This window comes from Typopeltis vanoorti, chromosome 20, assembly GCF_054136105.1.
Source record: "Typopeltis vanoorti isolate ZY-2024b chromosome 20, IOZ_Tvanoo_1.0, whole genome shotgun sequence".
NCBI lineage: Eukaryota > Metazoa > Arthropoda > Arachnida > Uropygi > Thelyphonidae > Typopeltis > Typopeltis vanoorti.
The window spans coordinates 6,635,136-6,661,097 of NC_143568.1; the positions used below are offsets into that span (position 1 = coordinate 6,635,136).

Consider the following 25,962-nt stretch of genomic DNA (forward strand, 5'->3'; position numbering starts at 1 on the left):
TACTCAAAAGCTCAGGCAAGAAGTTTCAGCATACAGGCTTGAAGATCGTTCTGCGGCTTTTGGCTTCGGTTGACTTCCCGATTTTTTTTTCTTTTGTCAGTTCGCAGTAAAGTCTGTTTCTCTGGGTCAGTATGCTTCTGGTTCTCTGCCGACTGCCTCTCTTCAGTAACAGCACTTCGCCTTTCCTTCTGTCAGCAACTGGACCTCACCTCCTCTCAACTGCCTCTGGTTCTCTGCCGGAAACTCCCCCGATGTCAGGCTCAGTCCTCTTTTATTTTTGCCTTCTCAGGACCTAGCACCAAGGGTTGTAAACCCGAAGAAATCAGCAGTTCTACTAGATCCTTTTGTTAAGGCCGGCCTGTTCTTCCTTCTCCTCCTTGTGCTCTTTTTTCCTTGTTTTTTCGGGCAGTGGAAACTTCTCTGAAACTAGCGGACCTCTTTGATACTAGCTTTGAAGGTGTTCATGCGCAGAGCTTACAAGCAACTTTCTCACACACTTAATCATAAACAATTTTCTTGTGCTCTTACACATAGCTATTATACATTACACAAAGTTCCGATGGCAAAGCATTGCCTTTGTTTTTGAAATTCTAGAAACTTTAGTTAAAATTGTAAATACAATCAATTCCCATAGAGTTATTTACATTAATATTTAACATACAATAAATAGAGACAAACAACATTATTTTTGTAACATTTCTCATGAGACTGGACCTTAGTAAAAATTGATGTAAAGCGCTTTGGTATTTTTAAGCAACATTGAGTTTTACACATGACCTCCAGATGTTTAAGAAATGTTCAACATATTCATTCTTCCCTCATTATCCTTTGCCTAAACATGATACTGCTATGATATAAATTGTGTGGCACTTGCATTTGGGTTTGATATAAATTGAAAATAAAAATATCCACATTTAATCAGAGCATACAGATTAATGCCTGATCTCAAATAATCAAAGTTAAGTTGTCAATTGCTAATGGACAAAGAACCTAGAGTCCTAGCTAGAATTAATGCATCTGATTTATATTACGTCTAAAATGTGTAACTAGAATCTTTAGTTATTTGTAGTTATTTGTTTAATGTTTCTATTATTTTAATGGCTAATATAGCCTACTTTCATTTAGGAGTGCCCCTTTTTTTACAATGTCATTAGCTCTTTACCCAATTACTGAAGTCTTTCATTTAGAACCTTAATAAGTATGAAACCCTGATGACTTATGCAAATGAACTGGTAAATGAGTTTGATTTCCAGAGAAAATATCATAATATCAGGAATCTAAACTTCTTAATAAAGATCTTTAAAGTCCTGATATTAAGCAAGTTGGAGTACTTGTCATTCATGTCAACTGTTACAGAGGCTTATTGTTTATTTACTTTGGAGGAACTTTGATTTATGGTATCTCTGACATGTTTCTTGAGTCTCTAGTCAAAAAGAAACTTGATAACTTTGGATTTGAAGATCTGTAAATTATACTCTTCAGGAAATACATAAGTAGTAGAAGGAATAAATGAGAGGAAAAAAAAAAATGGTTTGCTATGTTTTTGGAGATGAAATGAACTGTGAGGGGTGCCGAATAGCTGTTGCATGTGTTTTAACAGATATAGAAGAAAGTGGGGGAATTATCAATCAACATTTTGTTCTATGAAGCATACTTGTGCTGCAACACAGCAGCAGCACAAGTAAGCTTCATACTAACACTAATGTTGTGGTGAGTGTTTAATACTGAAGACTGATAATCTTGATTCTCTGTAATTCAAGAACTTGATATAATGTTGGTGTTTCAGCCTGCATTCTGATTTTGTACAGCCTGTTTTTGAGTAAAGTAACAGGATAGACTTATGAGATTTTTCTGTGGTCAGAATTATGATAGCAGTTTGTATTTTTTTTTAAGGATTCCAATGATTTTTTATTTTCTGAGGTACCTTTCATATACTGTGCAGTTAGCCGAGTGGCTATGCGCTTTGCAACCATATGCCTGGGGAAGGAGTGTTCTAGGTTCCATTCCCATCAACAACGTGAGGAGCTTAAGGATCTTCCTCAGCCATAGCCAAGTTAGCCGGTCTTGGAAGTGGACAGCAGGGTTTTTTCCCCAGTTTAGCCTGGGATTTTTTCTTCTGCAAAGCAGGCAAACTGGCTCGCGTTGACAGACATGGGATACTACCAGGAATAAGGAGCAACCAACTATTCCGCAGGATTATCGGTTATGGAAGCTTATGTGGTAAAATTTGTACACCTGTGCAAAAGCGCAACGTATGATGACCTTTCACATTACTTGCGGGCATGTGTGTGTGTGCACGTGTATATATATGGGATGCATACAAAATTTTTTAACTTATTATTGTATTGATTTCATGTCTGGTTGTAACCATTACTATACAATTTATTATTATTATTTTATGCAGAGTCCCTTTTATGCTTAAGAAAAATGTAAAAGTAAATTCTGAACTTTTACATATAATCCCATCCATCTATATACTTAGGAAATAACAATGTATACTAGAATATTAATTATAAAAGACTTTAATTAATACCTTCCTATATTGCAGCAATGTTAGATTGCCATCATCAGTGATCACAAAAAACGACATGCACGCAGGCACTAACACTGAGCAAATGAGGCTGAATAAAGGCAACAGAAATCAGGCCTAGAGTCCTAAACAGTACCCCATAGTGGACTAAATTGGGTTATCTTGGCTGTTGGGCTAATGTTCTTAAAATGTATGCTTCCCAAATTTGGGGCAGTCTCGTGCACCCAAATTTGTTGAGGTTTGGAAAGCTGAGGCAGATTCGATGTATAGTCTTTCATACTTGTATTTGCTGCGGTGTAATAGAGTGGCCTTCTTCCAGCGATTCCGAAATCCGGATATAATTTTTAACACTCTCTATTGCACACTCTCTCTCTCTCTCTCCACTGTATCAGAATCATCACAAAAACAAGGAGACCAGACCTATGAACAATAATCCAAGTGAAGTCTTATCAAGGCCTTGTAAAGATGCAAAAGACCTTATCTTTACATGTCAAGGTTTGTTTCAGCATTGCAATTATCCTCTAAGTTGTCTTTGCAATCTTTGCTATTTGATCCTTAAACTTCGATCAGGTTTGGCATAGGGGCCTACTTAACAAATTGACATTCTCACTCTGCAACTGGATTGCCAACTTTCTCACTGATCACTCACTACATCTCATAGTGGACGGTTTACTCTACTCAGATTTCCCCACCAACGCAGGAGCTCACCAGGGTTCTGTTCTTTCACCCATTCTCTTCCTCTTGTATATAAATGACCTGCTCTCTCAGACTTCCAATCCTATCCATAGCTTTGCTGATGACAGTATACTCCATTCCTCCTTTTCATTTGACAAACCCTGTAGTGCTCAAGTATTAGAATCCTCAAGATCTACCACCAGAGACCTGAACTCAGATCTCCTAGCTATATCTCGGTGGGACAAAGACAACCTTATAAATTTCAGTGCCACCAAAACTCAGTCCTGTCTGATCTCGTGCAACAGCTCGCATCTCTTCCCCTTACCTTCAGTAATATCAAGAGATATCAAGCACAATCAGATTTCTCTTCTTGGACTGATCTGCACGTTCGATTTTTCTAGAAAACCACATTTCAACTATAGCTTCCACAGCTGCCAAAAAACTTTTTTTTGCAGCTGTATACTTTTTTTGCACAAAACACTAACTGTATACAAAGCCCAATCTACCCAGCCATGAAATATTGCTCCCACATTTGGGGTGGTACTCCAAAATCCTCTCTAAGATTACTTGATTTTGTCCAGAAGAGGGCAATCAGGCTAATTAATGATCCCTCTCTCTCACAGACATTCAGTTTCTGCCTTGTACATCTTTTAGAGATACTTTCATGGACAGTGCTCTGCTGAATTGGCCACTATTATTAATAGTGGTCAATCTCCACTCTCCTCAAAATCATTAAAACAAGAGCCACTGCTAACCAACACCCTTTTTACAGTCCATTTTGAAACTCACCAAATGAACTTCACTGCCTCCTCTTTCATTCCATCTATTTCTGTCCTTTGGAACAGTCTCTCCCACTTTGCCTTCCCCAAAGATTACAATCCTCAGCTGTTCAAGCAAAATGTGAACAGATTCTTCTTGCTCACACACCATACTAATCTGCTATAGGTCATGTAGCCTTTCATGTGTGCATCAGAGGGGGGAAAAACCACCAAAGCATATAACTTTACATATATTTGCATATTAACTTTGCATATATTTACTTCTAAAATACACTTAATGCCCTAAAAAAAAATTCTTGAGTACAAAGCCAATGTATTTAAAATAAGGGACACTCCTAAATGGAAACAGGCTAAAATAGCAGTATAAATAATAGTTTTTTAAGAGGAGTAACATGGGAATTTTCCCAGAAATAATACCTATATAACTTTACATTTAATAATATTGAACTTGCAACCATTTTCACATGCTCAAAATTCCAGCCTATTTAAATCATTTTGCAAGTACCGTTTATCAGCCACACTCCTGATTACCCTGTCTATCTTTGTATTATCAGCAAATAGATGTATGTCACATGCCAAGTCCTTTCCAATGTCATTAATGTATAGATGAATTTATTTATTTATTCATATGGAGTATCCTCCTTTTTCTCTCCTGTCCCTATTGGGATGAGTTGAGCCCCTCATTGGGGGGGGGGGGGTTAAGTATTTATGGCTGTAGATCTGTGTGTGTTCAAAGGGTTTGCCTGCTTGTGGGATGAAAAACGCCAAATAAACAGATGGAAAAAACCCTACTGCCCACGCCCAAGACCGGCTAACTTGGCTATGGCTGAGGAAGATCCTCAAATTCCTCACGTCTTCGACGGGAATCGAACCTGGGACGCTTCTTTCCCAGTCATATGGTTGCGAAGTGCACAGCCACTAGGCTAATCGCACGGACTATAGATGAATAACAACAGACCAGGGACCTGATTCTTGTGGTACACCACTGGTTACCTTAAATCTTGAAGATTCACATCCCTATATGCCACTTATGTCAGTCAACCATCCTCTTATCCATACCAATATTTTATAATCAAATTCCTATTTTAAAATTTATGCAAGTCTCCCATGCTGTATTCTATTAAAAGACTTAGCAAAATCCAAATGTCTTATGGTGCATCTATTCCCCTTATGTAACTCAACGGTCACATTATTATTATAATAGAATGTGAACAAGTAGCTTAAACATGACCTTCCCTTAGTAAACCAATGCTGTTCATTGCAAAGTACAGGTTCTCTGTAAACCCATTTCTGAATGCGAGTCCCTAACCAACTTTTCCAAAATCTTCTTTACCAATAACGAAACTCGTTGGGTTTGTTTTTTAGTACTTGTTTAGTTTTAAAAAAAAGTCTTTTTTAATAAAAATGTGGTCACAAAACTGAATAATTCGATTGAACTTCTTAATCACAGAAACCTCTGCATGATGATAGTACTCTCTATTCATTCTACTCATTTGACAAACCATGCAGTGCACAGATATCCCAGCCTTAGGTTGCATTCCCTTACCCTCAGTAATACACAAATTGTCAGGTAAAATCAGGTCTCTCTGCTTGGACTAACATTCTCCTCCAGCCTCTCCTGACACAAACATATCACAACAATAGCTTCTTCAGCATCCAAAAAACTAGGCATTCAAGATGCTATTTTACATCCAAATAACTCTTAGCAATATACAAATCCCAAATCTGCTTATGCTTAGAATACTTCTCACATAATTGGAGTGGAGCACCTAAAACTTCTCTAAAAATTCATGATGCTGTTCAAAGGAGAACAATTCAGCTCATAGACAATCCTTTTCTTACAGATTTACTTTAAACTGTATCTCACAGATGCAGTGTTTCAGCTCTGTGCTATTCTACTCTCACTTCAATGGTCATTGCTCCAATGAACTGGCAACTATCGTTCCTCCACTTTATGTTGCACCTATTAATACCACAGTAGCAGCTGCCTCCACCCACCTTTACTGTATAACTGTAAACACACTAAACCTGCATTTCTTCTTCCTCTTTTATTCCATCTACCACCATCCTCTGGAACAGCCTAAGACAAGAAGTATTTTCAATCAGCTAAACCTGCAACTCTTCAAAAAATAGGTCTTTGGACTGCCTGCATATGTGATCAACAAACACACACACACACACATATATAAATAATTATGATCCTAGACATATTTTTGCTTCTAAACAACATGAGAGACAATGAGCATCTAAGCATCCATACCAGACTGCCAATGTACAAGTATGGGCTATGACTAATACTTTTACTATGTCTTTGCCTTATGATAAAATAAATAAATAAACAACAAACCAACAAACAAAGTACTTTGAAATATTCTAACTCACATTGCACGAGAAAAATATTTTCTTTTTCTTGGAGTAGACTGCATCATAAATCTTCCTACAAATAAAAAAAGATAAATAAAAATAAATAAATAAAAATTACTGTAAAATGTGCAAAAATTTAAGAAAATTATAAATTGAATATTCTTATCATTGAAAAAAAAAAGACTGATATAATAATGAAATGCAACTTTAATAAATAAATAAATAAAAAATAATACAACAATGCTGCAATTTTCAGAATATATTTTACAGTAGTCAATTTTTATGAAGTTTATGAAGTTGTTTTTTTCTGAGCACAATATACATAAATAGTTTAAGGAACTGTAACAATATTCTGAAATACAATATTTAATTAGTGATATTTGTACACTTCTAGTAAAATGCAAAAAACTATTTTGAAAGACAAAACTAAATACATTCTCTTAATTATAAAAACTTTCAATATGAACAATGTCAACAACATTTCCCTCTTTCAAAGCAAGTTACCACTTCAATATTCTTATTACACATACACACACACACACGTGTGTGTGTGTGGGGGGGTGGAAACTATGAAACATATCATTATGTATCATTCTTATTATTAAGAGATCTTCATGGAATCAACAGACTCACTGGAGGAGGATGTATACAATCAGTGACATATCATTCATAGAAAATTTCTTTTTAATAAGAACAGCAGAAACAGTACACATAACCTTCACAAATGAGTTGTTTTCAAAATGCACTATTTTTTTTATATTTTTTATGAAAGGATAAAAATCGGTCATATACACCGCTTGAAAAGAAGTTAATGAACACCATAGGATGAGGAGCACACAGTCATGGAGCCCATCTTAATAAAATATAGGACCTTTTGCTGTGATGACTGCAGCAATTCTACAGGGCATATTTTTACAAGCATATGATAGTGATCAATGGGAATTTTGGACCATTCCAGTAGGTGCATAATGAGGTCCTGGACTGTTACGGGGTGAACGTCCCTTGACCACGCCCAATGCTCCTGTTCATCCCACAGATGCTCAATAGGGTTGAGATCGGGGCTCTGTGGAAGCTGGTCAAGCGTGGTGACATTCATGTCCACAAACCATGCAGTTACAGCAGCAGCCTTATTATTATTATTATTTAACACCTCCAGGGAGTCCAAAGACTCATCAACAAAGGGCATCTACTCTACAACTCTACATCTCACTACTCCACCAACCTTCATCATCTAACAGCAACGCCATCTACTGCCAACTACCACTAGTACTTTCACAGACAATCACAGACATCCATGCAAACAGCAGGATTCGAACCCGCAGCCTTTTGGCTGGAGAGCAGATACACTAACCACTCGGCCAACCAGGCCAGTGGTTAGCATATGATACGTTACATTGTCTTGCTGAAAGAGACAATGGTCAGTTCTGTAGAAAAGCCACAAAGTGGGAAGTAATACATTGTCCAGAATGTTCAGATACTTCTCAGAGTTCGATGTTCATGGCACCACAAAGGTCTGAGGCCAAACCAGGACTATACCATCACACTGGTACCTCCAAATTTCATAGTTGGGATTATGCACTCTGGTAAGAGAAATTCACTGGGCATCTGCCACACCCATCCATCTGCTTAGTAAAGGGTGTAGCATGATTTGTCACTCCATAACACAGCTTTCCAAGCTTCCACATCCCACTGTACATGCTCTTTACACAACTGAAGATGATACTGTGTGTTGGTTCAGATAATGTGTGGATTGCATATTGTTGTCCTACTATGGAAACTCAAGTTGTGAGCCTCGGTTCTGAATGTGCAGATTCGTGTTCCATTTGATGCCTGGAATTCTGCATTCAATATGTCGGCTGATGAATGACAGTTTTTATATGTTATTCTTCATAGCACCATATGGTCACGTTTGGTGAGCGTGGTGGGTTGTCCACTGCAAGTAGCACTTGCAGTTGACTGTCTATGCTTCTATCTCAGTATGGTATCATTGATTGTCGACCTGGGATAGTCCAATTTGTCAACAATTTGCCAAACAGATAGGCCTGCAACATGGCATCCTATCACAATGCCTCTTTTGAACTCCATTAGTTCCCTTCTCGCTGCCATTTCACTCAGACACAGTTGCATTGACTTGGGAGCACATTCCTCCAATTTATACTGGCTACAAACATGTGAGTCATTACAGCATGCTGCACCTTGCCGATGGAGGGGGGGGGTTCCATTGACTTTGACTTCTTTCCAAGCACTGCATTCATATGAATTAATACAAAAATTTGTCAGGTATAATGAATTGATTTGTTTCAAAGGTTCCTGTCAGCTTTATCCTGGAAACTTCATTTATACATTACCTTCTTACCATATGAAGCAGTGGCTATCTGGGATCTTACAGATGCCATATTTGACACCTGGTATACTACTGTGTTGCTTGGACTTCCAATTTTAGTAATCAAGATAATGAGAATACTTATCTGTTTTTTTTTTTTTTTTTTAATTTACAGAGCTGCTTTTTTTTTTTTTTTAATGTATTCTTGTGTGGGCAGTGCTGGTATATATATTAATAAAAATAAATTAATAAAATGAAAAAAAATATAATATCATATGATAGAAGCATATATGTTATTAAAGGAGTTTTATAGGACTGACACCGATGACTTTTTTTTGGTATAGTGCTGAAGGGGAATGAGAACAAGGGGGGGGTCACCCCTAGAAGTTGTGTAACAATGTGGTTAACAAGGGTGTTAGGACTATATTTTTAGCTTGGAGGGCAGGGAATGGGTGGAATGCATTGCCAAAGGTGAAGGCGAGTGCTTCATCTGTGAATGAGTTTAAGAAAAGTCATAACAGATATTGTGTGAATAATGGCTAGTGTATCACATAGGGTCTCTTGCAATAAGCCTTGATTTCATGGAGACACCCATTGTAATAATAATAATAATTTACCATTTGCTATATATGGGAGGAGCAGGCTATATATAAATGGTAACTGGTCTCATAATTAGACCTTGGGCAGATTAAAGGACTTGAGGAAAACTCATCTGTAGACATCTGCCAGTTCAAGCATAATATAATACCCTTTTTTTTTTTTTTTAAAGTTATGCCTCACTTTTGAGATATCAGTATTAAAAATTTAAGAAGCGGCATGACAGGTATTGTGTGAATAATGGCTAGTGTGTCTCCCGCAATGAGTCTTCTGACTCCATGGAGAGACCTATTGTAATAATCATCTGCCATTAATCCAGGTTGAATTAATATTAGGGTGCCTCAAAAGTGCCGACGTATTTTAAGGAATACTCATTCGTGGGCATGTACCAGTTCAAGCATAATATAATACACAATATACTTTTTTTTTAAAGTTATACCTCACTTTTGAGATATTAGTATTAAAAATTTTTGGTGGGCTAGCTGTTTTTTTCCAATATATATATATATATATATGAATCATAAACAAAATAAATAAACTTACTAACATACCTAAACTTACAATAACAGATTTTTACAATTCTAATATTTCATTCCTTTGAGAAATATTGATTTTAGATTCTTACAACCACACATTAAACGTAACCTCCACTCATGACAGATGTTAACATTCCCGCTTTCTACCTGTATAGAAATATTGGATAAAACCGTATTGGTGCTAGAGGCGCATTAATACAGTGCAATGGCAATTTGGAGTTGTTCTTTGATGAAAACGTGCGTATATTTAAGAAAGCTTACCAAGCAGTGGCTTAATTCAAGTTGTATTAATATTTGGATTCCTCAAAATTGCCAACGTATTTTAATTGTGTAATTAGAATGGTGTTGCATTTTACAAGTAATGGTAAGTAAGAAATCGGGCTTCCAACTATTGATAAGTTGTAGTTAATAAGCTGTCAATAAGTAGTATACAAGTAAGGTAATTTGAACTTCACATACGATTATTATTATACACCTCCTGAAGTCAAGACTCATCGAGGGAAGCAATTTATTTTTTAAATTCACCTGCATTAAAATATAACATATGATCAGTTTGTGAGGAATTAGCGATGGACTGAAGTGGTGAATAAAGTTCGTTCGTCAACCGAAAATCTGTTTTTCTTGGGAATTGATGCGTGTGAGGAGGGGGGGGGGTGGAACGGCTTAACAGTTTAGAAAATTTAACCCTTTTTCTAAAATGTCAAGATTTTCATACACTTTACGGTTACTTTTGCTGTTTATATAACGGGCGTAGAAACAAATGCGAGTTAAAGAATGAGGCAGGAATAATGCTGCCCGTTAAAAAACACATCGCATACTCGGTGATTCCATAATTAAAACTATCAATGGTGCATTTAGCATACTCTCAGTGACTTTCCGTTATTCTCCATTCCTCCCCCCCCCACACACACACAACAGAACATTTTCGAAAAGATCAAATCAGGAAAGAAACATCTTGGAAAGGTTGGTCGATTGGTAGAGCCTCTGCTACTAATGGCTCAGTTAAGTAAGTTTGAGCGCGGTTAGTAGTTGGAAGGGGACCAATCGTTCGATGCTGTTGGCACACTCTCCCTCGATGAGTCTTTGGACTCCCTGGAGGTGTCAAATAATAATAATAATAATAATAATAATAATGATGTACACAGATACTTACAGGCATAAAAAAAAAGAAATCTGCTATATGTAACTCCGACTTTCATCCTCTATATCTTCATCCACTGCAACTATCCCAACTACATATGCATGATGCCATTTGTAAAAAAGGGAAGATTATGCCAAGGCTATCATCCTCTATATCTTCAACTCCAACTTTCATCCTCTATATCTTCATCCACTGCAGCTATCCCAACTACATATTGCATGATGCCATTTGTTAAAAGGGAAGATCATGCCAAGGCTTGACAAAGGCTATCAAACCTGGAATCATTGGTTTATGATCTAGTTAACATTCCCCCCCCCCCTTTTGCCTCACTGTGTGTGTGTGTATATACACACACACACACTCACACACATAATGGTGAGGAAAAATCACTTAACAGTTAGATGTATTTATTAATGCAAGATAAAATATATTTGCTTACATGACTTAAACTAGAACTAGTAGCAACATCATTTAAAAATTAATTAATACATATGTTATTTCAGTGGATGTTCAACATCGGTCACATGTAATACATCTGTTAAGATGTATTACATGTGACAAATAAGACAAATCGGCCCTTCAGAACACACGCAATTTACAGACAAAAAATACTAGTTGTGGTAGTGGTGGAGGTGAGCGGTAGATGTTTTTGTAGGTTTAACAGAAATAGGGGACATACTTATTCCCCTTCACTCTACTGGGAGCATAAGGCTTTGACCACAGAGCACAAAAGTCAGATGGAGATCTGACTTTTGTGCTTCTCTCTTTGTCTGTGTCCAGATCTTGCCAAGCTTTCTGATGTCTTTTTCTATTCCTCACTGCCAGCTCATCTTTGGTCTCCTGGATGAGCTGGGGGGGGGGGATAAAAGAACTCAGATTTGTGGGATTTGATAAGACAGATGTGGTCTTGATGTTCAGAGATATGTTTATTTATGTCTTCCTGTTTGTCCATAGTAAGACAAGTTATACGAACATTCTACTTTATATACACCAGGTAGCTTCATTGGTGAGAGTTTATCTTTTGGAGAAGGTAGCAAGTTGTGATATTGGATGATGGGTTTATAATAGCAATGAGTTGATATTTTTTCATAATTTTTGCCAAACATTCAGAGATGCCTTTAACCTCCCTACCATCTGAGGTGGATGAAATAGTGAGACCAAATTGCACTCCCTAGGATTCTTTTTAGCTTCATTAGCTAACTGCTGTTCATACCTCTCTTTAGCTACTGTCACCAACCAAGTCACCCTCCTTGCCTGGTCTTTGTAGACCTCATGAAATTGGTTACTTCCACTTCTCTTATGCTGCCTCCACAATGCCCTTTTTCTCTGTATTGCATGCTTAATCTCTTTATTCATCCATCTCACACCTACCTTATTTAACCTTCTCACCCATGGTATACATTTAGACATTGCATCTACTAAATATTTTTTGAAAATCCCCCAAGCTGCATTGATCTCTTTTCCAGCTAACTCCTCATTGCATGCTACCCTTGCAAGCTGTCTCCTGAGCTCTTCATAATCCCCCCCCCTTGTAGTTCCACATATACCCTTTTTTCACAGGGGTCCTTGCACTGCTGGCAACCACCCAAGTAATCACCTCATGGTCACTTTCACCAATTGGTGGATGATTTGATACCTCATTGATAATTACATCCTCCGATGAGATGACCAAATCCAAGACCCTTAATCCTCTTGTGCCCTCTGTTACATACTGTCTGAGGTAGTTATCCCTCAAAAACTCAAGAAACTCATTTTCTTTACTTCCATTTGCTATCTCTTCATTCCGGTCTATATTGCCATAATTAAAATCACCCATAATGATCACCCTTTTCTTATTTGCTTGGCTTATTTGACTATACATTTCACTATCACCACTATCCACATTACCAGGTCTATAACAACATCCCACCAAGTATTTGATTCTATTCACCTCTATCTCACACCATACTGCCTCAAAACCACTGGTCCCATTTCCCTCTTGCATCTCTACATAACTCTTTCTCTATCATCAATAGCACTCCCCCTCCCTTTTTACCCCTTCTATCCTCACGAAACACATCATACCTTTCCATTATGTATCTCTCTTATGGGGTCTCTCTCAAGTTGAGAGTAAGTATCTCTCAACTTGATTGTACAACCTTCCAAAGATATGTAAAAAAAAATACTCCTTTAAGGCCCTTAGTTGAAAGTATCGACTCCCCCACATATAACTTGTCGAAATATCTCGTTACCTCCTTGTAAGGCCTCACAAGGAAATCTTCTTTCATCAAAAATTCAGCTGACTTTGTTACCAAGATAAAAAAAAAACCCTCTAACTCAACAATTCAGATATAATGCAAGCTTCGACGTAGTATCGCTCTTTACTAATATACCCACCCAAGATGTTCTTGTTCTTCTTAGAAACGAGATTTCAAAAAAGATATTCTCTTTACTTTCACATTGCATTAATTCAGGCTACTCCAGGTTTGATGACAAGATTTACAAACAAAATAGCGGATTAACCATGGGTGGTCCACTGTCTCCAGTACTAGCAAACATTTTTCTTGAAGATTTCGAAGAAAAAGCCATTTCTTCTGCTACGCTGAAACCTAAACTTAAAGTAAACGGTTCTCTAGCCTTTCTTGACATCAAACTTACCAAGATGTCTGATACTTTAAAAATCTCAATCTTCAGAAAAACCTACACATACAGATAGATACTCGCATGCGTCCTCTCACCACTATTTACCAAAAATTAGGATCATATCCACTCTCGCTCATCATGCCAGTTCCATATTATTAGATGAAGAAGAGATCAAAAATGAACCGAAACATCTTAATAGGACCTTCATAAATAATGGTTACTCTTTGAAAAGTATTAACAAACTACTATACCGCCATGATCAACATACCACTGAGGTTTCTACTAACCCCAGAACCTACATCTCCTTACCTTACATCAGTTCCCTCTTCCCTAAACTGGCAAGAATTTTGAAGAGGTTCAATATCAAAACGTGTTTCTCCACTTTACCAAACCTCCGGTCAATCCTAAGCCACCCCGAAGAAAATCATCACCATCTTCAGTTTTCAGGTGCCTACAGAATTGTATGCGATTATGGGAAGCCATATTATGGCCAAACTGAAAAGTCTATCTTTCTGCATCTCGAAGAACACCAGAGAGGAGGAGGTTGGTTGCCAGCTGTATGTTGCTCTATTTTCCCCTCATTGAAATGTTGCTCATCCTTCAAAGATTTTAGAAACTTTGATATTGCCAGATGACAAGCACCAGTTAGTTGCTGAATGCACGATACCACCCTTCACATGAGTTGTTTGTTTTTGGTAACCCTTCCAGAGCAGCATCGTAACAATTCCATAAGGCATGGGCAAAGCGAGGTTGACAAAGTGATTGATGATCAGGTTTGCTAATCCAGGTGTCTTCTACGTAGTGCAGAACAGACTGAGCTTCAGCAAGATAGTCATTATTTTCACTTAACTCTTCAAAAGCACATACAACATTTGTAGATGGCACACAAGCAATTGCTGATATCATGGGCATTTTTATTGCAAATTCGGAATCAGCTTCTTATTGTTGTTGAAGGCCATTTGCTTGAATGTTGTGTATATTTCGCAATATATATACAACATTCATTCCAAATAGTCAGCAAAAAGCAACCTTTTTTGCTGACTATTTGGAAATGCTTCACGGAACGCATTTATGGAAGCCGCTTCAAAATCTGTTATGATTAAATTTGGTTCCAAATTTTTTAACGTGTTCCTAACTCTACGGTATGTATCTTCATTTCATTTCTTCAAGGCATCGATGCATAAACAGCAGGAATCACGTTATCGTTTAAAATGCCACAAATTGTGTACAGCTGCTCAAAAAGAGGTGGAGTAGTTTTAAAAGTGCCATCTACATACCATGTTGTCGATTGGAACAATAACTGTAGATTTCGTTTAGTAGAAAATATCAGCCATCATTGCTGTCATGAAAAAGGAACTGATCATTTCCATAGGTGATTTTTTTATATCTTCTTCTTCTCTCTTCCATCATCTATGTGGATGATGATGAAGCCGAATGAACTCTTTCCACTTCTGTCTGTACCGGGAGAGTCCAAACAATTTTTATATATAGGTGGAATAATTAAATTACTTAACGAATTTGGATTTGGTGGTACCTGTCCTGCTTGATTTCGGGTTCTTCGACTAGACTTTTTTACAGAGGCATTTGGCCGATGATGGCAGGAGATATTTTTGTGTATACTTCTGTGATAATTCAATGAGTCCCATCGTTAATTGTATGGGCTCAATCTTTAATCCCATTAAGTTGCTTCAACTCGTGCCATGTTACCCTCATGATTATGTTGGTTAATTTGTTTGATAATATTGTCGCCAGCTGTATGAATACGTGCATGGCAATGCATTTTGCCAATATCACATAATTCAATGATTTATATTTATCAGGAATAAATATTCACAATTCAGTATTGGAATATTAAAAGTTATCTGGTACAATTACTTTGGAAAAATAACGAATTCGAATAAAAAGAAGATGCACATATGTTACCTAGCAGTATTTGTGTGTGTGATAGTTTGGAAGGTGGGGGGGGGGGATGTGAGCCATCAAAGATGAAATACAATTTTAATTCTATTATGAAAATTTTGGAAATAAAATTTCATTTTGATGCATGCACCTATACATATTTCTAATGATAAACTGTAGGGAAATGTAAAATCTTGTATAGAAGGATTTTAGAATAAAATTTTTTCTATACCGATTTTACTTGGGAATTAAAAATAATATAACATACTTGTAATTTGATTAATACTTAACTAATTTTGCTGTAATAAACCTGAAAAAAAAAATGATAAATTGTAATAAGAAAATTGTACAGACAAAGAAATAATCAGACGGGATTTAAAATGTAAGACTTGAAGCTATCGCAACTCGCAAAGGTCAACGAAGTACGGAGTTTCCCTGACTTAACTCAGCGAGTGCTGGGTGGCTGAGAACACCCCTTCAAGAAAATCCAGGCAATTCAATCTGTAGGAGTTCCAAGGTCGGGAGAGCAGAATAAAAGGGGGAAGAATCGAAGGAAAAGGGCTTTTTGAGCAAGGCTTTTCAGTTCAGGCTTTCTGTTCCTGCTCTCGCTACGAGGAGTTTCCAGTGTGTCCTGCCGTTCCAAGGACTGGATCCACGTCCTGCCAGCCGAAGCCCGATGATGATAGGAGGTTCGTATTAGCAGTTACTGTCTATTCCAGAGTTCCCACCGCTAAGTTCCTTGACGATCTCCGTGTGTGAAGTATATCGATGTTGTAAAAAGTGCCCATGTGTGAATTTTACTGGAAAGTAGAAGGTGTCAATGATCTCTAGGATCTTGTGTAATGAACTGGATGACAAAGTAGCAAGTAAGACTTTTGTTTAGGACTTTCCTAGATGTGAAATTTATGGCAAAGATTGCTGATTTTTTTAGTTTGTTAGCATAAAGAACAGCAGGAAAGACGGTTTTGTTAAAATAAAATTTTGTTTTTTGAGGAATTAGGTAAGGTTATATATTGAAGAGGGAATTGTGTGTGAAAGTAGTTAAGCTTGATAATAATTATAGTCTGAGTTAAATTAATGTAAAGTGTATACACGTCTGCTTCCGTGTCTGATTTATATGTGAATGTATTTATTGCAGTAGTCATTGAGCTTAAGCAAGAAATGTTTAATTAATCTAGTGGAGAACCAGACACATGAATTTTATATTATTTCCATGTCATTTTATTGAGTGAATTTGAGTTGGATTATTTTAGTATGTGTAGTGTTACCCTTTATATGTATCTTTATTTAGCTTGAATAAATTGTTTTGTTTGTCAAATAACTTGCGTGATTCTGCCTGACCAGTGCACTTCTTATAAAAAGATAGAACCTGTGTGACCTTAAGAGTAAAAGTAGTCACAACTGACGAATAGTAGATTTAAAACATTGCTTGACTTAGAGAATTTATTAGAGATAATTCCGTGTTTTGCTGGGTGTTTTCTTGCATGTACAGGAAAGATATAAAATTCCTCTATGCGATCTCTGATGGTGCAGTCGTAAATACAAATAAATTTTCAGAGATCAGTGTGAGAAAAAGCCAGCTATTTGGACAAAGGAATTGGCTCCAGCAGGAGGCAATTCCTAAATTCTAAAATACGTACACTTGAAGTAGCATAGTCATGACCTTGAGAGAGGGGGGGGGAGTTAATTGATAGACTGAAAGGATTAAAAGATGATAGACTATTTCAAGCAGCGAGATTACACTCGGAGTTATGACTGTTAAAGTTAAGTTTAAGTTAAATAAGCAAAGAGAAGAAATATTGAATATTGAAGTACAATATTTAAATAAGAATTTTAAAGAACACAAAAATCATATATTTTTACAGAAAGTATCACTACTTGAAAATTGCTGCATAATATCAAAATTAGCAGAAAATATGTACATAACAGTTTACTTCATAATAACTGTTCATTTCAATATGTAATGAGCAATTCCTGGAAACCAAGAAAGTCGAAGTGCAAATAACTACAGATTACATTATGTGATATGATTTAAGATTTACGTATGATTATCTATAAAGTAATATCGTAAAAGAGTGAACCTTCATGCAGTTTGTGAACTAATTTTCTAACTAAGATTATGAATAAAAAATAAAGAAAACAATTTGTAACAGATGGAGGCTGTATTTATTTTAAGATTTGGATTTTTATGAATTTATAAAATAATTATTTCACAAAAATAATTATCTTGAATCAAGTTCTGGGAGAATAAAATGTATTGGCGACTAAGATAATTAGCAAAAAAAAAATGATAGTGGCATTGTTTTCCAGAGTGATACATATAATCTTAAGTGAAGAAATATGAAAGGATCCCTTATTTGCACTGGCATTAAAAACCTGTAATTATATGATGAAACAAGTAGCAAAAGTAAATGCAACTTGTTGGTAATATAATTTAGATTCCAGTTACTGAGCAAACGGCAAGCAACTGTGTTTCTGGCAATAGGTAACTGAACATATCCATTAGAATCTGGTTAAGTGTTCTCGTCAGCGTGAAGGATTATCGCACCTTCTAATGGATATGACAGTCAAATGCACTTGATATCAATGTTTTTTTCAACAGGTGGTCTGATACGTATCCAGGGTTTGCTGGACATATATACGTCCTGGCTAGTTTGGAGGTTAACCTTGCGGAGGTCGGTCTAAAAAATTGCAGCTTATGTCGCATATCCGAGAGATACATTCATTACTAATATGTGCTGAAATGTGATAAAACTTAAAAAAACAACAAAAACACTACAAATATAATACATGGTTTATTTATTTTTACAATCTAGAAATTATTGAAAAAAGAAACATAAAAATAAACCCAACTAAACCAATACTTTACAGAAATCGGAGTTCGTGGTATCTCTCAGATACAATTTACTATCAAATATCATTTTGATATTTGATAGTAAATTTTCACATTCTATCATTCTCATCATCGGACTCGAGTAACATTCGCTGAATCTCTTCAACATCTGATGGATTATCCTGTCGATATATTTTTCCAGCCATTTTCAACAGTAAATAAATAAATAAAAAAAACTAAATCAATACTATACTGACATCGGAGTTTGCGGTATCTCTCAGATACAGTTCATTATCAAATATCACACACCCCCTCTACATAACACGTGTTAAACCAGACTGACTTCTATTTTCTAGTGAATAATGTTTTCAGCGAATTTTCCCTGTGATCAATTTTCCCACGATGAATTGTTGAGAAGTAAAAGCAGAGCGTGAAACAGACAGCAATGGTAGGCCAGTAGAGATAGAGCAGCTATGAAGAAATGCATATGATTGGTGCAGTATTAACAAAAGATTGTGTGAACGAAAGAGAAAGGCAAGCCAACAGTTGGGTTGAAATGCTAATTCTCTTCAACCAAATTCCATAATATCTGAAACACATTCACTATATAGTTCTTAGTTTTAACATATTCACAACAGGGTGGTGTCAAGCAAAAGCATATGTTGCACCTGCAACATATGGTTTTGCTGTAATATGCAGCAGTTTCTGTTGGAGGGGAGATGTGTTTTATTAGCTGGTGCCATTTTTATGCCAGTTGTCTCTAATTGCACTGTTTATTGAGAAATATATTACACAGACTGCAGATGTCTCTGTACCTTTATTCAGTGATACAATAAAACTACTCGTTTTTCTTGCGTCTTCAGTATAGTGACACTGTTGGGAAGGCGTGTTGTTTACTGCAGGGAGCGAGCTACTATCGCCCGGACGTGAACGTCGTGGCAATAGTAACTCACAATTTGAGTAGGAAAATTCATGCATAATATATAATTTATTGAGAAATATATATGTTTAAAATAATTATTTTTTTCTTAATGATTCCATGCGTTAATGATGCATAGCCGAAAATTGCCACATACCCCCAAAGACCTTTTGCGTGCCACACTTTGAAAAACACTGTTTTACAGGATGAATAAGAAAAGATATTTTCTAGTATTTTGCAAGCTGTTTTTAAATTGTAATTATTTGGTATGTTTTGGCTTATGGGGATAACATGGAAAGGAAGAATAAGTGTTTCATGTGGTATTCTTCTGAAACCCTTGTTTTTCTGAGATATCTCAGCTCACACTTTTCACTTAAACCTGACTAATACCTTATTTATTTATTTTTTGACTTCTCATCTCCATAACTTCTATATAACTTTTAAGTTTTTAATGCAAATCTAATTAATCTGATTGTGTGTGTATATATATATATTTTTTTTTTTATTATTATTTTTTTTTATTTCCTAGTTGTGTCACCACCTATGACTATTTTTATGGGAGTTGATAAATATGAAAGTAAGAGCTTTTCACATTTTTTACTTTACAAAAAATATTTTCATTCCCACTATGTATGCTGTTACTGTTCCAGTATTTAATAAATTAAAATAAATTTATTTATATGAATTTAGATAAATTTACATATATTTTAGATGAAGATTTGATTAAATGGGGATGGCCTGAAGATGTTTGGTTCCATGTAGATAAAGTGTCTTCTGCCCATGTTTATCTCCGCTTATCAAGAGTGAGTTCTTTAAAATATAATTAAATAAAATATTATATTATTATTGTTGTTTTTATTATTATACCTCCACGGAGTCAGACTCATTGCAGAAGGTCCACTGTCACACACACACACAGTTTATCTTACCACATGCATAAATATGTTCACTGTCTCTGTGCTCACCACACTCTTGGGTTCTGTATTCCAATTACTTGCCACTCTCCATTCAAAAACCTGCTCTTCATCCCTGCTCACACTCTCCTTATACAGCTTCCAGGGATGAATTCTTGTTCTCTCCCCACAGTAATCCATTCTCTGCAAAATTTCCCCAACATTAATCTGGTAATTAATCTCTTAACATTCCCCTCTCCTCCTTCTATCCATCAATTTCTGCAAATTGCATTTTGTCAATCTGTTTTCATACTCAACATTCCAGAGACAAAAATCACTTTAGTCAATCGTCTCTGAACCTTTTCCAATTCGTCTTCATGGTTTTTGAAAACCAGGTGACCAAATCTGTGCACAATAATCCATATGTGGCCTGATCAAAGCCTTATAGAAGGGAACCATAACATCCTTACTTCTACAAGTCAGTGCCCTCCGCATCATTCCCATTAACCACTGTGCTGTGCTCACAATTTTAGGTCCATGTCCATAATCACTCCCAGATCTCTCATCTCCTCTACCGCTTCCCAGGTATTTCCACCGATTGTGTACTCTGCATTCCATTTCTGCTTCCAATTTCAAAACCTTACACTTTGCAACATTGAATTGATCCATTCAGCCAATGTATTCAAGTCCTCTTGCAAACCACAGCATCCACTCTACTCCTGATAGCTCTCCCCGAACTTTGCATCATCTGCAAACAACCACATATCACCATTCAGATCTCTCCCAATACCATTTACATACAAATTAAACAGAAATGGACCCAAAACAGACCCTTGGGATACACCACTAGTAACTTTTCTCTTCTCGGATATCGCTCCTCCATAGACAACTCGCTGATACTTTTCAGACAGCGATCTCCAATATCCAACAAACTAATCTACTGTTCAGCCCCATCCATTCCAATTTAAGTACCAGCTTATCGTGTAGCAGTTTAACAAAGGCCTTTGCAAAATCTAAATATCACTGTGTATGCAATACCCCTTATCCAATGCATTGGTCACTTTATTATGAAAAATAAGCAGATTGGCAAAACATGATCTTCCATCACCAAAGAGTTTCTCTGTTCTCAACCCAATTCTGAATCTTGGTCCTAACTAACCTCTCTAACACTTTTAACCACAACTCCAGATGCATAGACTGGTGTATAATTCAAAGCCTCTTACAGCTTCGTTATGAATTGGAATAATTTTATCTTCTTTCACTCCTTTGGAACTTGACCCAGTGCAAGACTGATATTAAAACGATATGTAAAAGCTGTTAACTCTCCGGAGCATTCCCTCAAGACGTGATGAAATATATAAACTCCTACAGCCTTATTTACATAAAGTCTTCAATTCCTTATCTCCTTCTCACTTACTAACAGTTCCACCTCCTTTCCCATTGCATTCAAGTTCTGCATGATGCCACATTCATAAGAATGAAATATCTTTATGAATTACTTATTAAATATCTTAACAATATCCTATGCAGTGGTTCTTGTTTCTCCGTTTTCACCAATCAATCCCATCCTTTTATAATCATTCTTTCTTCTACTGACCACATACCAAAAAAATTCCTTAGGATTTTTTTTAGCTACATTAGCAAACTGCTACTCATACTGCACTTTGCTACCCTTATTAAGTGAGTCATCTTCCTTGCCTGCTCTTTGTACTTGTCATGCAACTGGGTTGTTATAACTACTCATCTTATGCTTCTTCCAGATTGCATACCTCATCTCTTGATTCATCTATTTCATACCTGCTTTATTTACCACCCTCTTAACCTTTGGAATATGTTTTGATACTGCCTCCACTAAATAGTTCTTCAGTTGGGCCCAAGCAGCATTTGATATCCTTTCCATCCAGTTCCTCTTTCCAATTTATTGCTGCAAGCTGTTTCCTGAGCTTTTCATAATTACCAACCTTATAATTCCACATATATCCCTTTCTAACAGACTTCCTCGAGTGAACTGGTCACCCTGCAAAGGATCGCCTCTTGGTCACTGTCACCAACTGGTGGAAGATTTGACATCCCATTTATAATATCATCTGATGATACGATCAGATCCAATACTTTTGGTCCTCGTGTACCCTCTGTTATGTGCTGCCTAAGGTAAATGTCTTTCATAAATTCCACAAATTCATTTTCTTTGCCTTCAGATGCAGTTTCTTGATTTCAGTCTGTATTACCATAATTAGTCACCCATAATGATCATTCATTTCTTGCTAGCCAGGCTAATTTGTCTATACATTTCCTTTTCATTACCCTCCATATTACTAAGCCTATAGCAACACCTAACTAAATATTTCATCTTGTTTATCTCATCTTGCACCATACTGCCTCAAAACTGTGACCACTATTTGCACCTTCCAAATCCACCTTAGATGAACACATCTTCTACCATCAACAGTACTCCTCCTCCCTTTCTTCCCTGTCTGTCTTTACAAAAAATATGGTATCTGTTCATCTTTATTCCTCTCATAATGTCATCTGCATATAACTATGTCTTGCTTATACCAACAATTTTGTGGTGAATAAACTCAAGCAATGCAACAATTTTACTCCCCTTATTTCGAATACTTCTGGTAAGAAATCATTTCTGCTTCTACAAGTCCTATGAACATCACTTCTCCGATGTGACTCTTCAATACCTTTCCCAGTCCCTTCCTTTATATTACCACCAAATCTACAACTTTCCTTACACCCAAACTCATCCCTCCCATCTCAGTGCATCAATCTGTTTTTGTCCCCCTTACACATTTACCTCTAAATTCAGCATCCACATTTCATTAAATGTCTTCCCCATCTATCCTGACTCCCTCCATTTCCCTGTTTGTGTTGTGCTTCCACTCTCTAATTTACTTCATTCATGATATTCACTTCTCCATTTGCAAGCCTCCCTAACCTGCTTTTTTGCTCTTTCATATCACCTCGAACCACCTCAGATCTATTCATTACACGTTACCTCTCCTGCCAGCAACAATCCTCTCCAGCCAACTCACACCCAAACCATTTAAATGCAGCCTATCTTCTTTATACAGTTCCATTCATCCTACACATTCACAGAAGCACTCCTTTCTCCTCACATAACTGCACTTGCATGTCATTCATAATCTTTGCTTGCTGTTTCTATTCATCACTGTCATACCTTGGCAACACATACTGACTACCTTTCCTACCACACTGTTATCTTTTACTTTCTTTAATAATCTCCTAATATCCAATCCAACCTTTTCTTATTCCCATCCAAATCATTTCTCCCTACTACAACCAGTAACTCTTGCTCTCCTATTCCTCATATTCAATGCTTCAATCACTGTGCTCATTCTACCACCAGCAAAACAAACCTTATGCACCTCCTCATTCACCACACCTCTAATAATGGATTCTCCATAGAGCCACTCTCGAATCATTCATTAGGTCTTTCGCATAGCCATCTTTCCTTCCACTCTTTTTCACTCTTCCATATATGTCTAATTCTTTTTATTTCATTTTACATGCACTTCATCTCTTGAATCATCTTCATCGGCTCTGCTTTCATGTTCAGATCCAACATATGATAACATGCAGATTCATGTCTGATATTTTCATGTTGTTTAATATTATGCTTTTGGTTATTTTTGGTTGTGCAGCATCTGCAGCAGACCTCGCACTGATGTTGTGACATGGATAATTAATTATCTTCTCTTGAGTGACATTCTGACCTTGTAGTGGGTGTTGATGATTATGTATTTTATGAATGTTTCGCCAGACAGCAGTAGGCTTGGATATATTCCAAGACATCATCATCATGGAACTACTACTGTCTTGGTGTGAAGCACTGGCAAAAAGCAAAACTACAGTTCCAGGTAATAAGAGTGAGACACCAGGTTCAATATCTTTTTTTTGTGAGTTTTGGATGAGTTTCGATTAACCCAACATATTAAGAATAGGAGTCATATTCGTTACTGGAATTAACATCGGATCTTGGAGCAAACTGTCGAAAGATGTTGTCACTGCCTGTTATTCCTCCATTTCTATCACTGTATCTTCACTTTGTTGCGATTCTTTTACCAACACTGAACTCTGCACAGATGGAGCTAAGGTTTTAACTGGACTAGGATATATATTTGAATGAGAAACAGAAACCTCACTTAGTGGATAGTCGGTTTCTGACAGCTCTGACCTTCCTTTTCTTGTGAACAACTTTACTGGCCTGTTAGTATCTTCTGGTGTGTCTAGTTCATTTATTCTTGATGATATATTAGTCTTTATGCCATTACTCAACAGGGGGTAAAAATCCAAGTCACACCTCCTCGTGGTGCCCCTGGAGACCCTGGATAAATTCCCAGTAGGCTAACGTGACTGGTAAAACATATTAGGCCAATCACCCAATATGGGGATATTTAATGATTATGAAAGGAAGCAAGATAATATCAACTACTTCCACACAGACTTGTGCCTCTACTGCTGATACAGTTACTATGCATACCAAGGATCAAAGCCTTGCAGGAAGTTCTTGGTTGAATAAAGGTACAAGAAAGTGTGATCAAAAATTATGGAAATTTACTTTCATCTTCTCAACATATAACACACGGACACTTAACAAAACTGGAAAAATTTTTGAGCTACTTACAGGAGCAGAAAAAGTCAACATTGACATTATATGTATACAAGAACATAGATGAAGAACTGACAATCATGAAGTAAATGAAACATCATCAGCTGACAAAAAATGGAAATTTATTTATAACTCGGCAAACAATGATGGTACTGGAGGGGTTGGAAAAATGCTCAAGAAGGAACTAGCAGAAAAAGTAACATCAATTGAAAAAGTGTCTGAAAGAATTCTCCTCATAACCATAAGTAACCCAAAACTGACAATAATATCCACATATGCTCCTACAGAACGTGCTCCACTAGAACAGCACTTCCCAAACTGTGGGCCGCAGCCCCCTTGGGGACCATAAGTTTTGTTGAGAGGGCTGTGAAATAATGAAAACAAATTTAAAATGTTTTAAGAATAAGTAGATTTTTTTTAATCTTAAAAGAAGCATATTTAATTTTTATTATTTCTTTTTTGTTCTTTTTTATATTTTAATGGAAAAAATCACACCTTGGTGTTGGTTCACAAATTTTGCTTGCATATTTCGGCAATTAATGAATATTGGTAAATATATGCTTATTCATATAAGCTTCATTTCAAAGTAATTGATTACAAATTGATTAAAAGATTACAAATGCAAAATCTTGAATATAAATTGTATTGAATATAAATACAATAAATATTATAATAATATATGTCTATATTACGATTTTTTTTTCGAAGGAGACCGTGAAATATTTTAAGTTTTTCAAAGGGGGCCTTTGAATCCATAAGTATGGGAAGCACTGCACTAAAAGACAAAGACACCTATTATAAAGATCTTTCTGAAACTGTCATGAACATCCCAGTTCACAATGCCACCCTCATTGGTAGTGATTTTAATGTTCAAATTGGTAAATGCCAATACTACTAAAAACGTAGGTAAATACACTTATCATGAAACCATAAATAACAATGGACATTCCCTTATGAACTTCTGCAATAGCTATAACATGGTAATCACCAAACCAAATTTCCCCATCCATTTGGATGTTCCTATGGACCTGGGAACATCCAAATGATTCTCATTCCCAAATAGACCACATACTAATCAATGGAAAGTGGATTAGATTAATCAAGAACTGTCGAGCATATAACACGGTTGAACTAAACTCTGACCACAGAATAATCATTGCCCACAAAAAGAAGTGGAAATATTGTCGCACATGGCAAAAACGGTAGACAGCT

General features: G+C 36.4%; 2 protein-coding genes across 4 annotated transcripts in view; one reads left to right on the plus strand and one right to left on the minus strand.

The window, feature by feature from the left end:
• The window catches only part of LOC150095211 (uncharacterized), an 84,492-nt gene extending 74,089 nt beyond the window's left edge, over positions 1 to 10,403 (minus strand). Inside the window, exons 1-2 of one of the 3 annotated variants that reach the window (XM_090410482.1) lie at positions 10,264 to 10,403; positions 6,367 to 6,421 (exon numbers count right to left, since the gene is read on the minus strand). In XM_090410482.1, coding sequence (XP_090266608.1) covers positions 6,367 to 6,413 — 47 coding nt within the window. In that variant the 5' untranslated portion in view covers positions 6,414 to 6,421; positions 10,264 to 10,403. Of the gene's footprint in view, positions 1 to 6,366; positions 6,422 to 9,819; positions 9,960 to 10,263 lie in introns of those variants that run through there. The other 2 variants (XM_090410481.1, XM_090410483.1) reach the window with 2 other exon arrangements.
• LOC150095212 (coiled-coil domain-containing protein 25) overlaps positions 10,022 to 25,962 on the plus strand; it is a 139,404-nt gene continuing 123,463 nt past the window's right edge. Inside the window, exons 1-3 of the mRNA XM_090410487.1 lie at positions 10,022 to 10,168; positions 19,748 to 19,795; positions 19,930 to 20,021. Of these exons, the coding sequence (XP_090266613.1) occupies positions 10,144 to 10,168; positions 19,748 to 19,795; positions 19,930 to 20,021 (165 nt within the window). The 5' untranslated portion in view covers positions 10,022 to 10,143. The remainder of the gene's footprint in view (positions 10,169 to 19,747; positions 19,796 to 19,929; positions 20,022 to 25,962) is intronic.